The sequence below is a fragment of the Corvus brachyrhynchos genome, unplaced genomic scaffold, assembly GCF_000691975.1.
Source record: "Corvus brachyrhynchos isolate BGI_N302 unplaced genomic scaffold, ASM69197v1 scaffold80, whole genome shotgun sequence".
Lineage (NCBI taxonomy): Eukaryota > Metazoa > Chordata > Aves > Passeriformes > Corvidae > Corvus > Corvus brachyrhynchos.
The window spans coordinates 9,384,981-9,398,447 of record NW_008236769.1 but is presented as its reverse complement, the minus strand read 5'-3'; the positions used below and the strand labels follow the sequence as shown (position 1 = coordinate 9,398,447).

At 39.0% G+C, this 13,467-nt stretch overlaps 1 protein-coding gene across 1 annotated transcript in view; it reads left to right on the top strand.

Annotated features, from left to right (window-relative positions):
- Positions 1-7,591: 7,591 nt before the first annotated feature.
- ABLIM2 (actin binding LIM protein family member 2) overlaps positions 7,592-13,467 on the top strand; it is a 95,097-nt gene continuing 89,221 nt past the window's right edge. Inside the window, exon 1 of the mRNA XM_017727532.1 lies at positions 7,592-7,790. Coding sequence (XP_017583021.1) covers positions 7,598-7,790 — 193 coding nt within the window. The 5' untranslated portion in view covers positions 7,592-7,597. The remainder of the gene's footprint in view (positions 7,791-13,467) is intronic.

Below are 13,467 nucleotides of genomic sequence, written 5' to 3'. Positions count from 1 at the left end.
AGACACAGGTACAGTGTGATGGCTCCACGTTTTGGACAGCCTAGACCTGAAATGACTTGTTTTTCATCTGGGGCTGTGGTAGCTAAATCACCGATGCTGTCACAAGAATAACAACTCAGTGTTTATGTGGAAACACAGCAGTGGGGAAAGATGGTTAAACACTTATTGTAAATTATGCTTTGTGTTCTTTTAATTATATGAATGATGATTTGGAAATTATAATGATTCTGGTAGTTAGCTGACAGCTCAATTTGAAAACTTTCCTTGTTTTTATTAATTTAAATTGATTTCAGAGTTTATATTAGACTGTAAGGGGAAAAAAGGCCCTATTTCTTTATGCATATATCTTGGAGTGTTCTTTCTATATCCTTTCTCATTGCAATCTAGCTAAACCTGTGCAAAGGTAGCCTTTACAATGCTGCAGTAGTAGTTACTCAAATTCAGCAGAGATTTTTTACTAGCTGTGTTTGAATTTGGTAAATATTTTATTATCATAACGAGGGCAGGAGGTTAGCTTGTGCTAAGTTTGTTTATGTGATGTGAATTTAGCACTGAGCATATGGTGAGACTTGAAGCTCTTGTGTGAATACTTGAGCTGTGTTGTATCTTTTGTGAATGGTTTATTCACATCATGCTGGATAACACCTCTCTTTTGCTTCTGGTCCCATAAACTCTGTAACTGGAGGTAAAAGCAAGCGCTTGCCTCAGTTGTGCTGTGTGCCTGCTGCCCTGTATCAGCTGTGGGTTTCTGTTTTGATAATGATGTGTAGGAAGTGCTGGAAAAGGCATGCCTTGGAAAGGCACTGTAGGAGTGGTTGTTTATTTGTGTTAGAGGCAGGTATGCATTTCAAAAAGGAACACAATTCTTGAAGCCTTTTTTTTTGTACTTTTGGACAATGTGAAAGAATTGAATTGAAACCTATTGACATAGAGATCATTGAATTTGGTGAATATTTTCTCTTATAATACAGGAACTAAGGAGAGAAGTAACAGTGCTTTGCTGTAGGAGCCACCACAGAGGTCTTGGAAAGAGCAGTGAGCACTTCTAGGGGGGTGCCCGGACCCTCTCAGTGCAGAAGAGCACTGTTGGGAGAGGGACTGAATTCATGGGCTGGGGACACCTCATCCCTCTGTGTGGCCAGCCAGCTGGAGGGCTCAAGAGACCACATAACATGGACACTGACAGCAAAAATTCTTTCCCTTTATCCTCGTGATCTCCTGGTTTCTTGTGAGACATACAGAAGAAGAGGGCATTGTGTTACCAGGAGAAGGCACTATAAAGCAGGGAAACACATTGTAAAGTCGTTTAACACAAGGTGCTGATTGAGGAATAGGGTAAACCAGGTTACCACAAGTCATTTAATATGCTGTTCCAGAATATCTAACAGCTCCTTAGGCAGGGCTGAGGGCAGGGAATTGCTCTTCCCCACTGCTGAGTGGCATTGGCTGGATGGATGGGAAGAGCTTCTGGAGTTCCCATTACACAATTACTCTTTTCCTCATCCTTTCTGTGAAAAGGACTAATGGGGTCTCAGGCCCCCACAAGGCTCCATAATGAATCACTGGTTCTTAGGAAAAAAAAAAAAAACAACCTCCTTATCTAAATTAAATTTACAGGTGACACCCATGTAGTTCTCTGATCACTGCATGTATTACCGTATTAAGTATTTCTGTGTTACCCTTACCCTCACACCAGCACAACTCCTCATCACTGGATTTTAAACACAGACACAAGGCAGGGGGAGAACAGGGGCCAGCCATACAGCATGAATAATGCTTCACTGGGATATTTACAGGCACTTAAATGCTTCTTTCCTTTGTTTTCATCTGGATGTTTTTGAATTCGTCCCTGAGTGTTTTGACTCAGTTGACACTGAGAAGGGTTTGTTAAAACAACAACTTAAACTCCAGTCTCTAATTCCAGCCTCGTGCTGATTTACTTGTCTGCTTCTCCTTTAATCCTGCTCCAGGAAGATTGCAAGTTTAATTCCCCTCTGGGCTGCTGTGAACCTCACCCTCCCCAAATCACTTGATACAGCATGTCAGTAATCAATTATTCTGTCCTGTTTCTCAAATACTTAATGAGTAAATGGCATTTGGGTCTCATATTAGTTTATTTTGATTTCAGTAACCACCTCTAGATATAGAGATGAAACGTTTCAGTGTCAGCACAAAGGTAATTCCATCATGCAGAATAATATCCCTTATCAGGACTCTGAATTTTTGGTTCAGAGTTGGAATGAAGCCTTTGCCTTTGTTGAAAAAGCTTAACATTATTATGAACTAGAGAGCTGATAATTATAATTTTAAATATTGATGTCTAGTATTTTTTCACCTCAAAAAAATGTTTTCATCTCATGAAGCAAAAGGTTGTTGATTTATAGAGGAGCCTGTAGTGCTGATAGTTGCTAAAGAAAATTGATGTAGCTTTTCTGCTGATGGAGAGTTGCTGTTGCAGGCAAATGATACTGTATTTGTATGAGCCTGAAATGAAAGACCTGCACTTTTTTAACCCGACCTCCAGAAGACAATAAAAAAACCCCAGAACAACCCACAAAAAGGACAGGGGAGGTGGCCCCCCCAGGCCCTTTGGTTTTCCTTTCATTGTTGCCTTTAGGCTCTGGTTTTGCACTATCCTTCCAGGAGCCTTGGTGAGGAATTACCATTTTCCCTGCATTGAGAGGTAATTGGGGGGATTGCAAGTATTAGGAATAAAATTTCTTTTCACATGACTGTTGTCTCTCCACTCAAATTACACCTTTCTTTAGATCACAGTACTCTTTAAAATGTCTATCTCACATAAGGACAGGTTGGATGGGGCTTTGAGAAACATAGTGTAGAGGAAGGTGTCCCTGCCTATGCAGGAGGATTGGAACTAGGTGACCTTTAAAGTCTCTTTCAACCCAAATCATTCAAGGATTCTGAGATTAGAATATCAAATTGTGTCATTTGGCCCTTTATCATTTTGGGCTTCTTTAATCAGCAAGAGCAGTAAATCTATTAAACTGGTTTTTTAGAACAGGGTTAAATAATGTGGCACAAATGAGTTATGAAGCCTTAGTTATGTCTGTGTAGTAAACAAAGAAGGTGGAAGTCTTTATTATTAAACTTTACAGTTGAGGTTTGATTCCAGATTAAATGTACATTCTTAAGCATGAAACTTCTTAATTTTCAGTACTTGATTTCCAAGCTCAGAAATGGCTTCTGTAGGGTTCCTCTGAAGAGTTAAAACACACCAAACTGGAAAAAGCATTAGGGCTGTGTTGAATTCTGCAGTTTCTGGACATGTTTCTTCATCAGGTCTGTAATCTACCATGAAGATTTCTTATTTAGCTGTTGGAGAGCCTGACAGCAAAGGGGTTTGTCATCCTCTGCATAGACCAGTCCTAGACTGGATCTTTTGCCAAGAGTTTGATTTCCCTCAGCAGTTTGCTCACAGCAGAGAGAAGGTGACATTTTCTATTCCAGGCTCCTGAGCAGAGCATGATCAGGGACTTGCGAATCCTCTCCCTTCTGTCACCTCCATCAAGTTGTCTTGTTCTGCTTCCAAAGCGTTGCTGTCTCAGCCAAATCTTTTCCTTACCTCTGGCTCCTTATCCCAGTCCCCAGGGATGTTAAATCCTGCTCAGTCTAGCAATGCCGAAGGAGCTGGGCTTAGTCAAAGGGATGGGTTTTTTACCATGATATTCATGGTGGATTTTCATGGATCCAGTGTACCTGTCACAGTGTTCACCAGTGTCAGGCTGCAGCCTTTACTCCAAATACTTCCAAAAGCATTGTGCTCTGCTTTCTTTTTAACACTGAAAACCAATATATTGTATACTATCCTTTTTTCACCTTTATAAAAAGCTTAAATTTTGTCTGAAATTTTCCCTGAGGAAGTGAGTTTGAGAACAGCAAATGCAAGTAATGTTCATGTAAGTGGTTAAAGTTTGGCAAAGCTCTTAGGCAAATATTGTGATTCTTGGGGATGGTCCTGTGCAGGGCCAAGAGTTGGACTTGATGGTCCCTGTCAGTCCCTTCCAACTCAGGATATTCTGTGAATCTGCAGAAGTTATAAGCACACTGAAAACATCACTTGACAGTGGTCATAAGATGTGTAATGCAGCTTCAATAATAAGCAGTGCCACCATCCCCCCTTCCCGGTGGTACGTGCAGCAAGTGCATGTCTGGACTCAGCAGTGTAGGACTAAGTCTGAGGAGTTGATCTTATTTGACAATTTTTAGCAAACTGTTGCTGGTTAATGTGCCCTACTTGGTCCAGAGCTGCAGAATTATCTGCGTAGCCTGGTGGAGACAGACTGGGTCTTGACATCAGAGATGTGTGAGCACTGGACTGTTGGCAAGAATATTGGCAGTGATGTCCCCAGCAGACAAGTCTTGCACAAAGAAGTGCTGTGGAAACTGCTCGTTCATTCCTTGCCAGTTTTTGTCCTTGTCAAAAAGTGAGTGCAGTCAGATCCTTTTAGGGTTTAAGGATTCATGAGGATACCTCTGCTGGGGCAGAATGTAGTCTGGGAGAAAGGGAAACTTAGAGAATCAGGTATTCAGTTGTATTTTGGTTTAGAAAAAGTAATTTAAAGTTAAGAAGGAAATTTCTGCATCTCAGGTTATAATGTAAGCATTTAATTTTTAATGAACTCTTTAGTTAGTTAAAATCTGATGAGTAGTCTCAGATCACTACATTCCATCAGTAATTAATTATTTCACTCATTAAATGTGTTGATTGTTTCATCTGCTGCTTTGAAGACTGATTTTGATACATAAAGGCATAAAGGTAGAATGCTGAAAACTGCCATGTAAACATATCTCCTTAAATATGGTTTGAAACGTAAGTTAAAATGTGAAGTTCCCTAATAGAATTAGTTTCTCAGAATTTTCAGCAGTTGAAATTTCCACATAAATCATATTAAGTGTCAATGTTTTAAAATATAAATTAATATGTGATTAATTATATGATTTTGTTGGGCTAGATGGAAGAGCAAGTGTTTTAAACTGTCTTCAGAAGGACTTCTTTGTGCTGATCTCAGAGGCACTGTATTCCCACTGGGGTTTTGTGTGAAGCACTGAGTAGCTTAGTTCTGAACAGAGAGAAAAGAAAAATAATTATTCCCTTGTCTGTGGTGTATATTTTAAATATGCTTTTTGTTACTTCAGGATTAATGGAAAAATTCCAAAAGAAATTCCAAAGAAGAATTTAACAAGAATACTAAATATTTCCCTTTTTACTTTATTTTATAGCTGAATTGCTGGGGTTTTTTTGATTCTGAACCTTGCTTTAGAGACCCAAGGAGAAGGAAATGTGTGAAGTTGTCCTGCCCCATAGCTCTGCCCACTGAGCACCAAATACATTGTGGAAAACAAATCTTTCTGTTTTCTGCCACATTTTCAGTTTGCAACAATTTCCAGAAAACAAAAAAACTCAGCTTTGCAACAATTTTCAGTGTTCTGCTACTTTGCAGAAAGGGCAGCGTTGGACTCCCAGGGGCAAGAAAGCAAATAGAAAAGCAATGTTTTCTCTGGAAATGTGAGGCTATTGTCACTTTAGGGAAGGAGGTGTGTTTGGTGGGGTGGGCTGCCCTCGGGCTCACTGGCAGTGCTCCTGGGCTCCTCCTGGAGCTGCGCTGCGGCTGGAATTCCTGAGCCAGGTTCCTCTGGCCTGTGGGACACACCACAGCATGAGCTGGCGGCTCTCTACGCTGGCCAGGCATGGATGCCTCTGGAGAGATGCTGTTCTGAAAGGCTGAAACGTGGGAATAGTTGAGTGTGAAGAAAAGTCAATTGTTTAATTGTTCCAATCAGAATTTTATATTTCAAATGCAACTGTTTAGGCCAAAATGTTCTGGCTGTGGTCAGCTCCCTTTAAGTCAAGTCTTTCCTGAATTAGGTGCTACAAATTTGATGCTTGTTAGCAAGTCTGGAGAGAGCAAACCTTTATTTATAGTTGCAAACTTTTAGCAGCAATTCTAGTAACTAACTCGGGAAAATACTTTGTTTTGGTTTCTTACAGGGTTGATTCTTTAGCAGGGTGGGTAGTTTGTTTTGGGCAGGTTACAGTACAGAGAGATTCTTGTGTCAAAAGTAAAGTATTGCAAAGTTCAGAGTTTCCTCTGTTTTTATTTGAGGAATAAATCAGACCCTCATAGTAGCCTGAACAATGTGTACTGTTTGCTCTGTGTAAGTTTGGGCATCTGCCTTTCTATAAACTTCCAGTTGCCTGTTGTGCTCATGTTGTTTTTATTGGAGATGTCCTTAATTATAACCAGGCCTTCAGTAACTGCTCCAAAGTTCACATTGCCTTGAGCAGGACTTTTTTGACCATCACAGAACATGTAATTTTAGCAGACAAGGCAAAGTGCTAATGGATGGTGAATAATGCCATGAGGAGCTCAGTCCCATGTATCTTCTGGGTAAAGAAAACCCCAAACCACTTTAGTTACAGGAGTAGAAAGTGCTGTTTTGGGTAAAACTTGCAGCAAGTCCCCTGGAAGACTGTGTGGGAGGGGAAGCTTAGCGTGCCACTGAAATCCTGACTCCTTCAACTCAGTGGATGTGGAAAGGCCTTTTTCTCTTAAACCTATTGGCTTATGGGAGGTTGCTCCATCTTGACTGGTTGGTTGGTTGGTGAGTTTATTTTGTAGCTAGAATTTAAACAAACTCAATCACTTTGAAATAAGCAATCCAGCCTTGGAGTAAGCATGCCACATTACAGAAGAAAAATGTCATTTACTTAAAATGCTTTATATGCTTTCCTTTTATTAGTTCTTCACACAAGGAAAAAGCCAAATCTGTTCAGCTCTTTTATAATTAATCGTCTTGATGTTTCCTCTCTTGACTCGTAAGTACACTGTGATAAAAAATTGATGGAAGTGCTGCAGCAGGATTGCAAGAACAAGGTCATCTCTCACCTGTTCCACAAAATATATTGAGATACCAACTTCTCTTGTGTTTCCAACAGCACAATAAATGCAATTCTAATTTACATCACAAGATGGCAGCAAATTTTTAACTCACTTAATTTTCACTAACCTAGATTAACCTAACCTCTTGAAAACCTGGTTTCCTTACAAAATAACAGAAAACTTTGTTTTATGATCAGATATATGTGGTATTTATAGGGATGTCAATGTTTCAGAAGTACTCAAAACGTCTACAGAACTATATTTCTGCTCTAAAATCAGTAAAAAAGGCATTTACCATGAACTTTAAAGATCAGTAGCTCATGGTGTAAGGGTTACCAAGTGCCATTAAAGATATTTTGAATAAAACCAATAGATTTTATCTATAGTCTTTAGCTTTTATCTATAGTCTTTGATTTCTTGAAGAGAAAATATGACAAAGCATTTCTTGAAATTCAGGTGGAGGCTCTCAAGACTTGATCATATGGATTCTTTCTTCTGTAAGGAGTTCTGATTTATGTTTGAAGTGTGTTCAGTCAAAAGCTTTCAAAGTTATGAAATGACAGGGTTGGCTTGGCTCAGCTCCTTTTGGCAGATCTTTTCTCCTGTGCTGGCCAATCCCAGAAGTTAAAACTTTTATCTGCTTGACCTGATTTGTCCCAGGTGTTAATTGTCATTACTTGTAGGTCTTACAGAAGATGCATCTGATGGCCTTTAAAATGCTCTACCTTTTGTTTTCCCTTGCAGTTTCACAACCACAGGCTGTACATAGCCAGCTGGAGAAGCCATCAAGTACTGCAATTCTCTGCAATACCTGTGGAAAACCATGCAAAGGAGAAGTTTTGAGAGTTCAGAGCAAATATTTCCATATTAAATGCTTTGTTTGCAAAGGTAAGTGTTTGTGACTGCTGCTTCTATGAGTAGGGCATTAGCAATGGTGTGTGTGACTTAATGACCCTGATAACCTCACAAGCATATTTTACAATCCAATACATGCCTGAAAGGATTTACTGTGAACTTTCTGACTGCTTGCTGTAAGATTTTAAACATCCTAAGTCCCAAAACTGGAGTATGTTTTCAAGGGATGTAAACCTGTTTATATCCATGTTGGAGTTTACTATAGAGTTAGGATGTCAGTTTGGGAGAACAATGCAGGGCTAGGAGAGAATTAACATTTTCAAAGAAACTCAGAGGTTATCTCTTTTCCCACTCTCTAATGAATGCCATAGGATGGGTCATGGCCACATCTGTTCAGGTTCTCTGGTGTTGGACTGTGATCTTTGAATTCCAGTGTGGCCCTCTCTGCTTTTCCATTGTTTGGGGGGAGGGACTTGGTTTGCTCCAGGTTGGTGCCTGGTGATCTAATATTGTCACATGAATAGCAGAAGGATGGTCACAGGAAAAGGGAATTAACTGATACAACACCCCTTCTGTAAGTATTTGCTTATTTGAAACTTAATCTGGAAGTTGCAAAGATCTAATTTGTTTTGAGTGTCCCAAGTACATAAATGTTAGCTCATGTTTACTGAACAATCTGCTTACTCCATTATTAACCAGTACTTCAAATGACATTTATTAATCTTTGTAGCTCAGTCTAGAAACATGAGCATATCTTTGGTTCCAGATGTGTCACTGTAACTATTTCCATTCCTATTTAGAGGAAATACTAGGAAGAAGGCTGTCACTATCTGTTAGCTATTGCGATATTTTTAAAAATCCCATGGGATTAAGTGCGTACTATTAAGTAACTGAGGCAATCTTTAATGAGTTAGACAGGCAGGACTAAATGTTCAGCTCAATAATTGTGTTCTTTGCAAAATTGCACAGCATGCAAAATAAGCATAGTGCACTTTCCTAAACAGTAAAAATATTTTGGTCACCTATTCAGAAGAGGTTGGTATTTAAAGCAGAACATGTCCCATACATGCATCTTTTAAGCTCTTTAAACCACGTGTTCTAATGGGAAATTTCATTATCAAATCAGTTTTTCAGACCTAACTCAGGAAAAGAGCAGCTGATTTGTTATTCAGGAGTCTTGTCTGCATGAAGCTTCAGGAACATTCTGGTATTTACTCCATATTATTATCTTCATGGAATCAAAGCCCCCTTTCTGTTTTACAGATTTGCTATGAGAAAAGACAAATCCTTCAGAGGGAACAGGACAGAATTGTGCATCAAATTTTTTATTTCATAGGCCATCTCCATTTAGATGATGCCAGGTCACCAGCAAATGCAGCATGTGGTTGCTGAATCGATCCACTGGTCCCAAATTTAGGCAGTGCAGAGGGTTTTTTTCCCACCCCCATGCAGAGGAAAATGATGAATGTACTGTAGAAGCTGCATTGCCCCTACCTGTCTGTAAGAGATAAGAAGGAGTTTTTTCCCTTCAGGCAGATCTTGGATAAAATGAGAGAAAAAATCACAATGTTAACAAGGTAGCAAGGTAGCATCTGTCAGCCACCTGTCAGTCTCTCAGCTGGCACAGGAGAAAGTGTCAGAGATGTGTGGTTAAACGGCTGCTTGGTGTCAGGGCTCTTGGAGGACTTAGACTCCTCCTTACTAATCATTTTTCTAAGTGCTAAGTTTGCACACACGGTTGGTTTGAGGGTTTTCCCTCATTATTTAAATGCTGTAATTTCTTTTATCACTTTTCAGGGGTTTCCATCAATTTTCTGGCATTCTTCTGGTATCTGTTTTTGTTTCATTTCTGGGTTTTATTTGTTACTTAAGAAGCATAAGTTGCTTTGTAATATGGATTTGCCACGTTGTCACGTGAGAAGAGCTTTGGAACAGAACAGTGCACTGAATGTACATTTCACGAGCTAGCATAAAAGGAAAAAAAATCAGGTTAGGCAAATGTGACTTAGTTTTTAAATTAATGAATGAAAGAATACAGTCCATGTGTTAGGATTTAGCAAAAAAAATTGTGTTCAGTTCTGATCAGTTAACCTGCTTTCAGCCTTGGAGGAGCGTTTTGTGCTGTGCACGGGCAGGGTGATGATTCTGGGAAGGTATTTATCTCAGAGTTGATTCCTCCCTTAGGTGCATTTATTTTGATGCTACTCAGCAATGCAGTATGTCCTGTCCCACCTCATCCACCAAAGACAGCATGTGGAAAGAGGCTGTGTGTCCAGCACCCAGTGCAGCTGCAGGACTGTCCAGGACAGATAATCCCATGTGTGTGCTGGCTGCATTGCCCTGCTAAGATGCCTGCCTGCTTGGTTGACTGCCTCTGTATTCGATCATCTTGTAGCCTGCATCAGAAAATATTTAATATTTATAAAGCTGCAGGAAATTTTGGTCCCTCTCATAGAAGTTACAGCTGTATAGTGATGGAGAATGCAAACTGAGAAAGAGCCCATGAATAAGAATGACAAATGGCTGTGCCTTGCATGGTGTCTAGAGGTATTTGGGGTCTGTTTGAATGATCTCATCAGTGACAAATGATATTGCACTGGAAGAAGACATACCTTTTTGAATATGTGTGAAATGTGAAGCTGTTTCTTTGAAAGTGTTGGATAAATTATGAAGTTTCAGGGGGTCAAATACATTGAATTGTTTCCTTTTTTTTTTTAAGGGTAGAAAGGTAGTTTTGTGTATTGCCATACTGCTGTCTGATTATTCATAGAATGGCTGGGTTGGAAAGAACCTTAAAGATCATCTCATTCCAATCCCTCTGCCATGAGGAAGGACACCTTCAGCTAGACCAGGTTGCTCAAAGCCCCATCCAGCCTTGGACACTGGAAAACCTTACGGGGGACTGCGAGTTTCAGAACGGTAACAGCAACTGTATAGATGCCTTTTGTATTAAAATTAAATTACATAACCAAGGAAGGTTAGTATAAAGTCACTAATTCCCATGCAGTTCTTCTTTCATTCCCATGCAGTTCTTCTTACATTCCCCAGGTAATGATTCTAAACAATTGAAAGTTTTTAAAAGGTAAGCAACTCTTTTATTATTCAAGACTAAGAGATACATCCAGATTAAAAAATTTAACAGCAGTACTGGGAGCATCTGCTAGTTTTGCTCCATATCAAAGTTTAATAGGACCTAGGGAGGTAAATAGGCATTTTATATAAGGTTTATACTCATGTCTATTTGTATATGTTATTTCTTGTTTAGATGCACCTCTAATCTGCTAATAAAATGCTGAAGGGAACATGCCATCTAGTCTCACTTCAAATTTTTATTTAATTTTTAGTTTAAAGTATATCCTATTTTAATCAGGTTTTATAAAAGTACTGTTACAATGAAGCAGTTGCCTTTGATACGGTGAAGCAAAGTTTCATTAGACTTCAAGGGCTTTGGTTCCCATGTTTGCTCATTCTTTTTTTATTTGTTACCACTGTAATAAAAGCACCAAGGAAAATTACTAAAGTGATAAAATATTAATGACTCAGACTGTCAAATTAAAAAAAATGTGGTGACTATAAACTATTCAGAGGGTGTTTGTCATGTCAGGATGGCATTTAATGGAGTGGATGGTATTAGACAAATACTAACTTGGAGCTTCTTTACAGCAGTGTGATCTAGTAGACCCAGTAAAGAGACACATTAACCTAGAACTGTAGATAGGAGAGATGTAGGTGCTGTGATTATATTATCTTGGGTAGCCTCTCAGATCTTTAATAAGGCTAGAAACTACCTTGTTTTAGGAGTGATTGTCAAGTATTTCATTTTCTGTGCTGTGATAGTATCCTGGCATTTCCAAAGTGGCAGTGGCCAATTTAAATGGGAGAATCCATACCATCCTGCTAAAGAGTGTTCTTTGTACATATATGAGAAGAACTGTAACTCACATCTGTGTCCTTTCCTGGTTTGTCTTGATGAAAGGAAGTAAACTTCCAGTCTGAAGCATAGAGGTAAAAACATGACCTTTGTGCTATACCTGCTTCATTGTATCTTGTGTGTATCTTGTTTTACCCCCAATCAAAATTCTCCTGATTGCTTCTTGCTATGGGTGCAGCACATACAGTCTTCCACGCTAACACAGCTAGCAGTTGCAAGTGTACCTTTTCCCGCATTAATTTTCATTGGTTTTTTTAATTAATCTGTTAGAATTTATCACATCTTCAGTTTAGAATAGGGTATGTGGTTCTGGGGATTAGTGTTTCTATGGCACTGCAGTGTCCTGGGAATTGTAAAAAAGCCCAGGTCTGGATAGATCACTTCTATACCATTTTCTCAGTAGAAAATGCAACAGAACCCAGAGTTACATCATTTATTGGGAAGTCCTATTAATGGGAAGGGCTGAGACAGAATATTCAGTGAAAATTTTAAATACATGGAATAACTTGGCAGTAGGAGTTATTTGTTTGTTAGATCAAATGCATCTGCTAGGATATAAATATGTTCAAAGCTGCACTGAGTAATCTGAGGGACTCGCATCTGAACATAGCCACAGGGTTTCACATTTCAAAATGGGAGTCATTTGCGGGAAGCCCATTTGTAAGAGTTCCGAGTCCCAGATTTTTGCCAGGCAGTAGCAGTTCCTGGTATTTGTGGTGTCATGGGCACTGGAGATTAGTGTAGGGGCTCTTATTCATCAGGCACTCCCAGCAACGTGTCCAGCACTTCCTGAGTCCTCCAGGAGTTTGCAATCCCAGATCATATTAGCTCAGTATAACAGGAAAAACTGCTTCCAATGTAATGCTTACCAAGTCAGGCTTGCAGAGTGTGGTAGGCTTAGGGCTGCCTTACCAATGTCAACTTATTATTTTTATTTCTTATGATGGTGATAATAACAATCACTTTTGCCAGTGCAAAAGTAATTTAATGTAGCAGCAAATGGTTCTATGTTGTAGTTTTAAAACCTGAACTTTAAAATTTGTAATCACTAAATTTCTAAAAACAACTCAATAATTAAATTTTGGTCAGTTAGTGATCTTGCACTATCACAAAGTAATGGATAGTTTTCCCTTTGTCTTAATCATGTTCTTGTTGTAACCTGTCTTTGCATTCATTAAGAACTTTCTGCAGCCCCTCATGTCCTGGCCGTATACCCATCACATCAGCACTCTAGCAAAACCTTTTATTTCATGGCATATATTTCAACTAGAGTCTGATGAATCTTTTTTTAAGAGTATCTTTCAAGAATTTAATGAATACATAATGTTAATAAAACATGGTGAAATGGACAGAGAGGAATCATGGTTACGAGTACTGGTAAAGGAATATCTTAATTAGGTTCATTAAAAGGTAGCTAACTATTCACCACAGGAAGCCAAACCTCTGTTATTTCTGTTTTCCAACTTTTCTCCTTATTTGCATCCTTCTAGTCCATAGGATGAGAAGTTATAGTAGAAAGCCAAGTGCTCATTAGATGATAAGATTTTCAAATCTGTATAAGCTTTGCAGGCAGTAAGGATACTATTCATATAAAGAAATTTTGAGCATACATAGTTTCAGCCCACATTAGATAATGTCACAGAATTATTATTATTTTAAAAAGCCTGTAAGTCTTTTTAATTACTTAAGTTCTCTTCTTGGGGTAAGGTTTTTCACCCTGAAAAAAAAGTGCAAGGATGCCTTTATGCAGGGGCCTTCCAGTCTATGTGATGCTCTTTC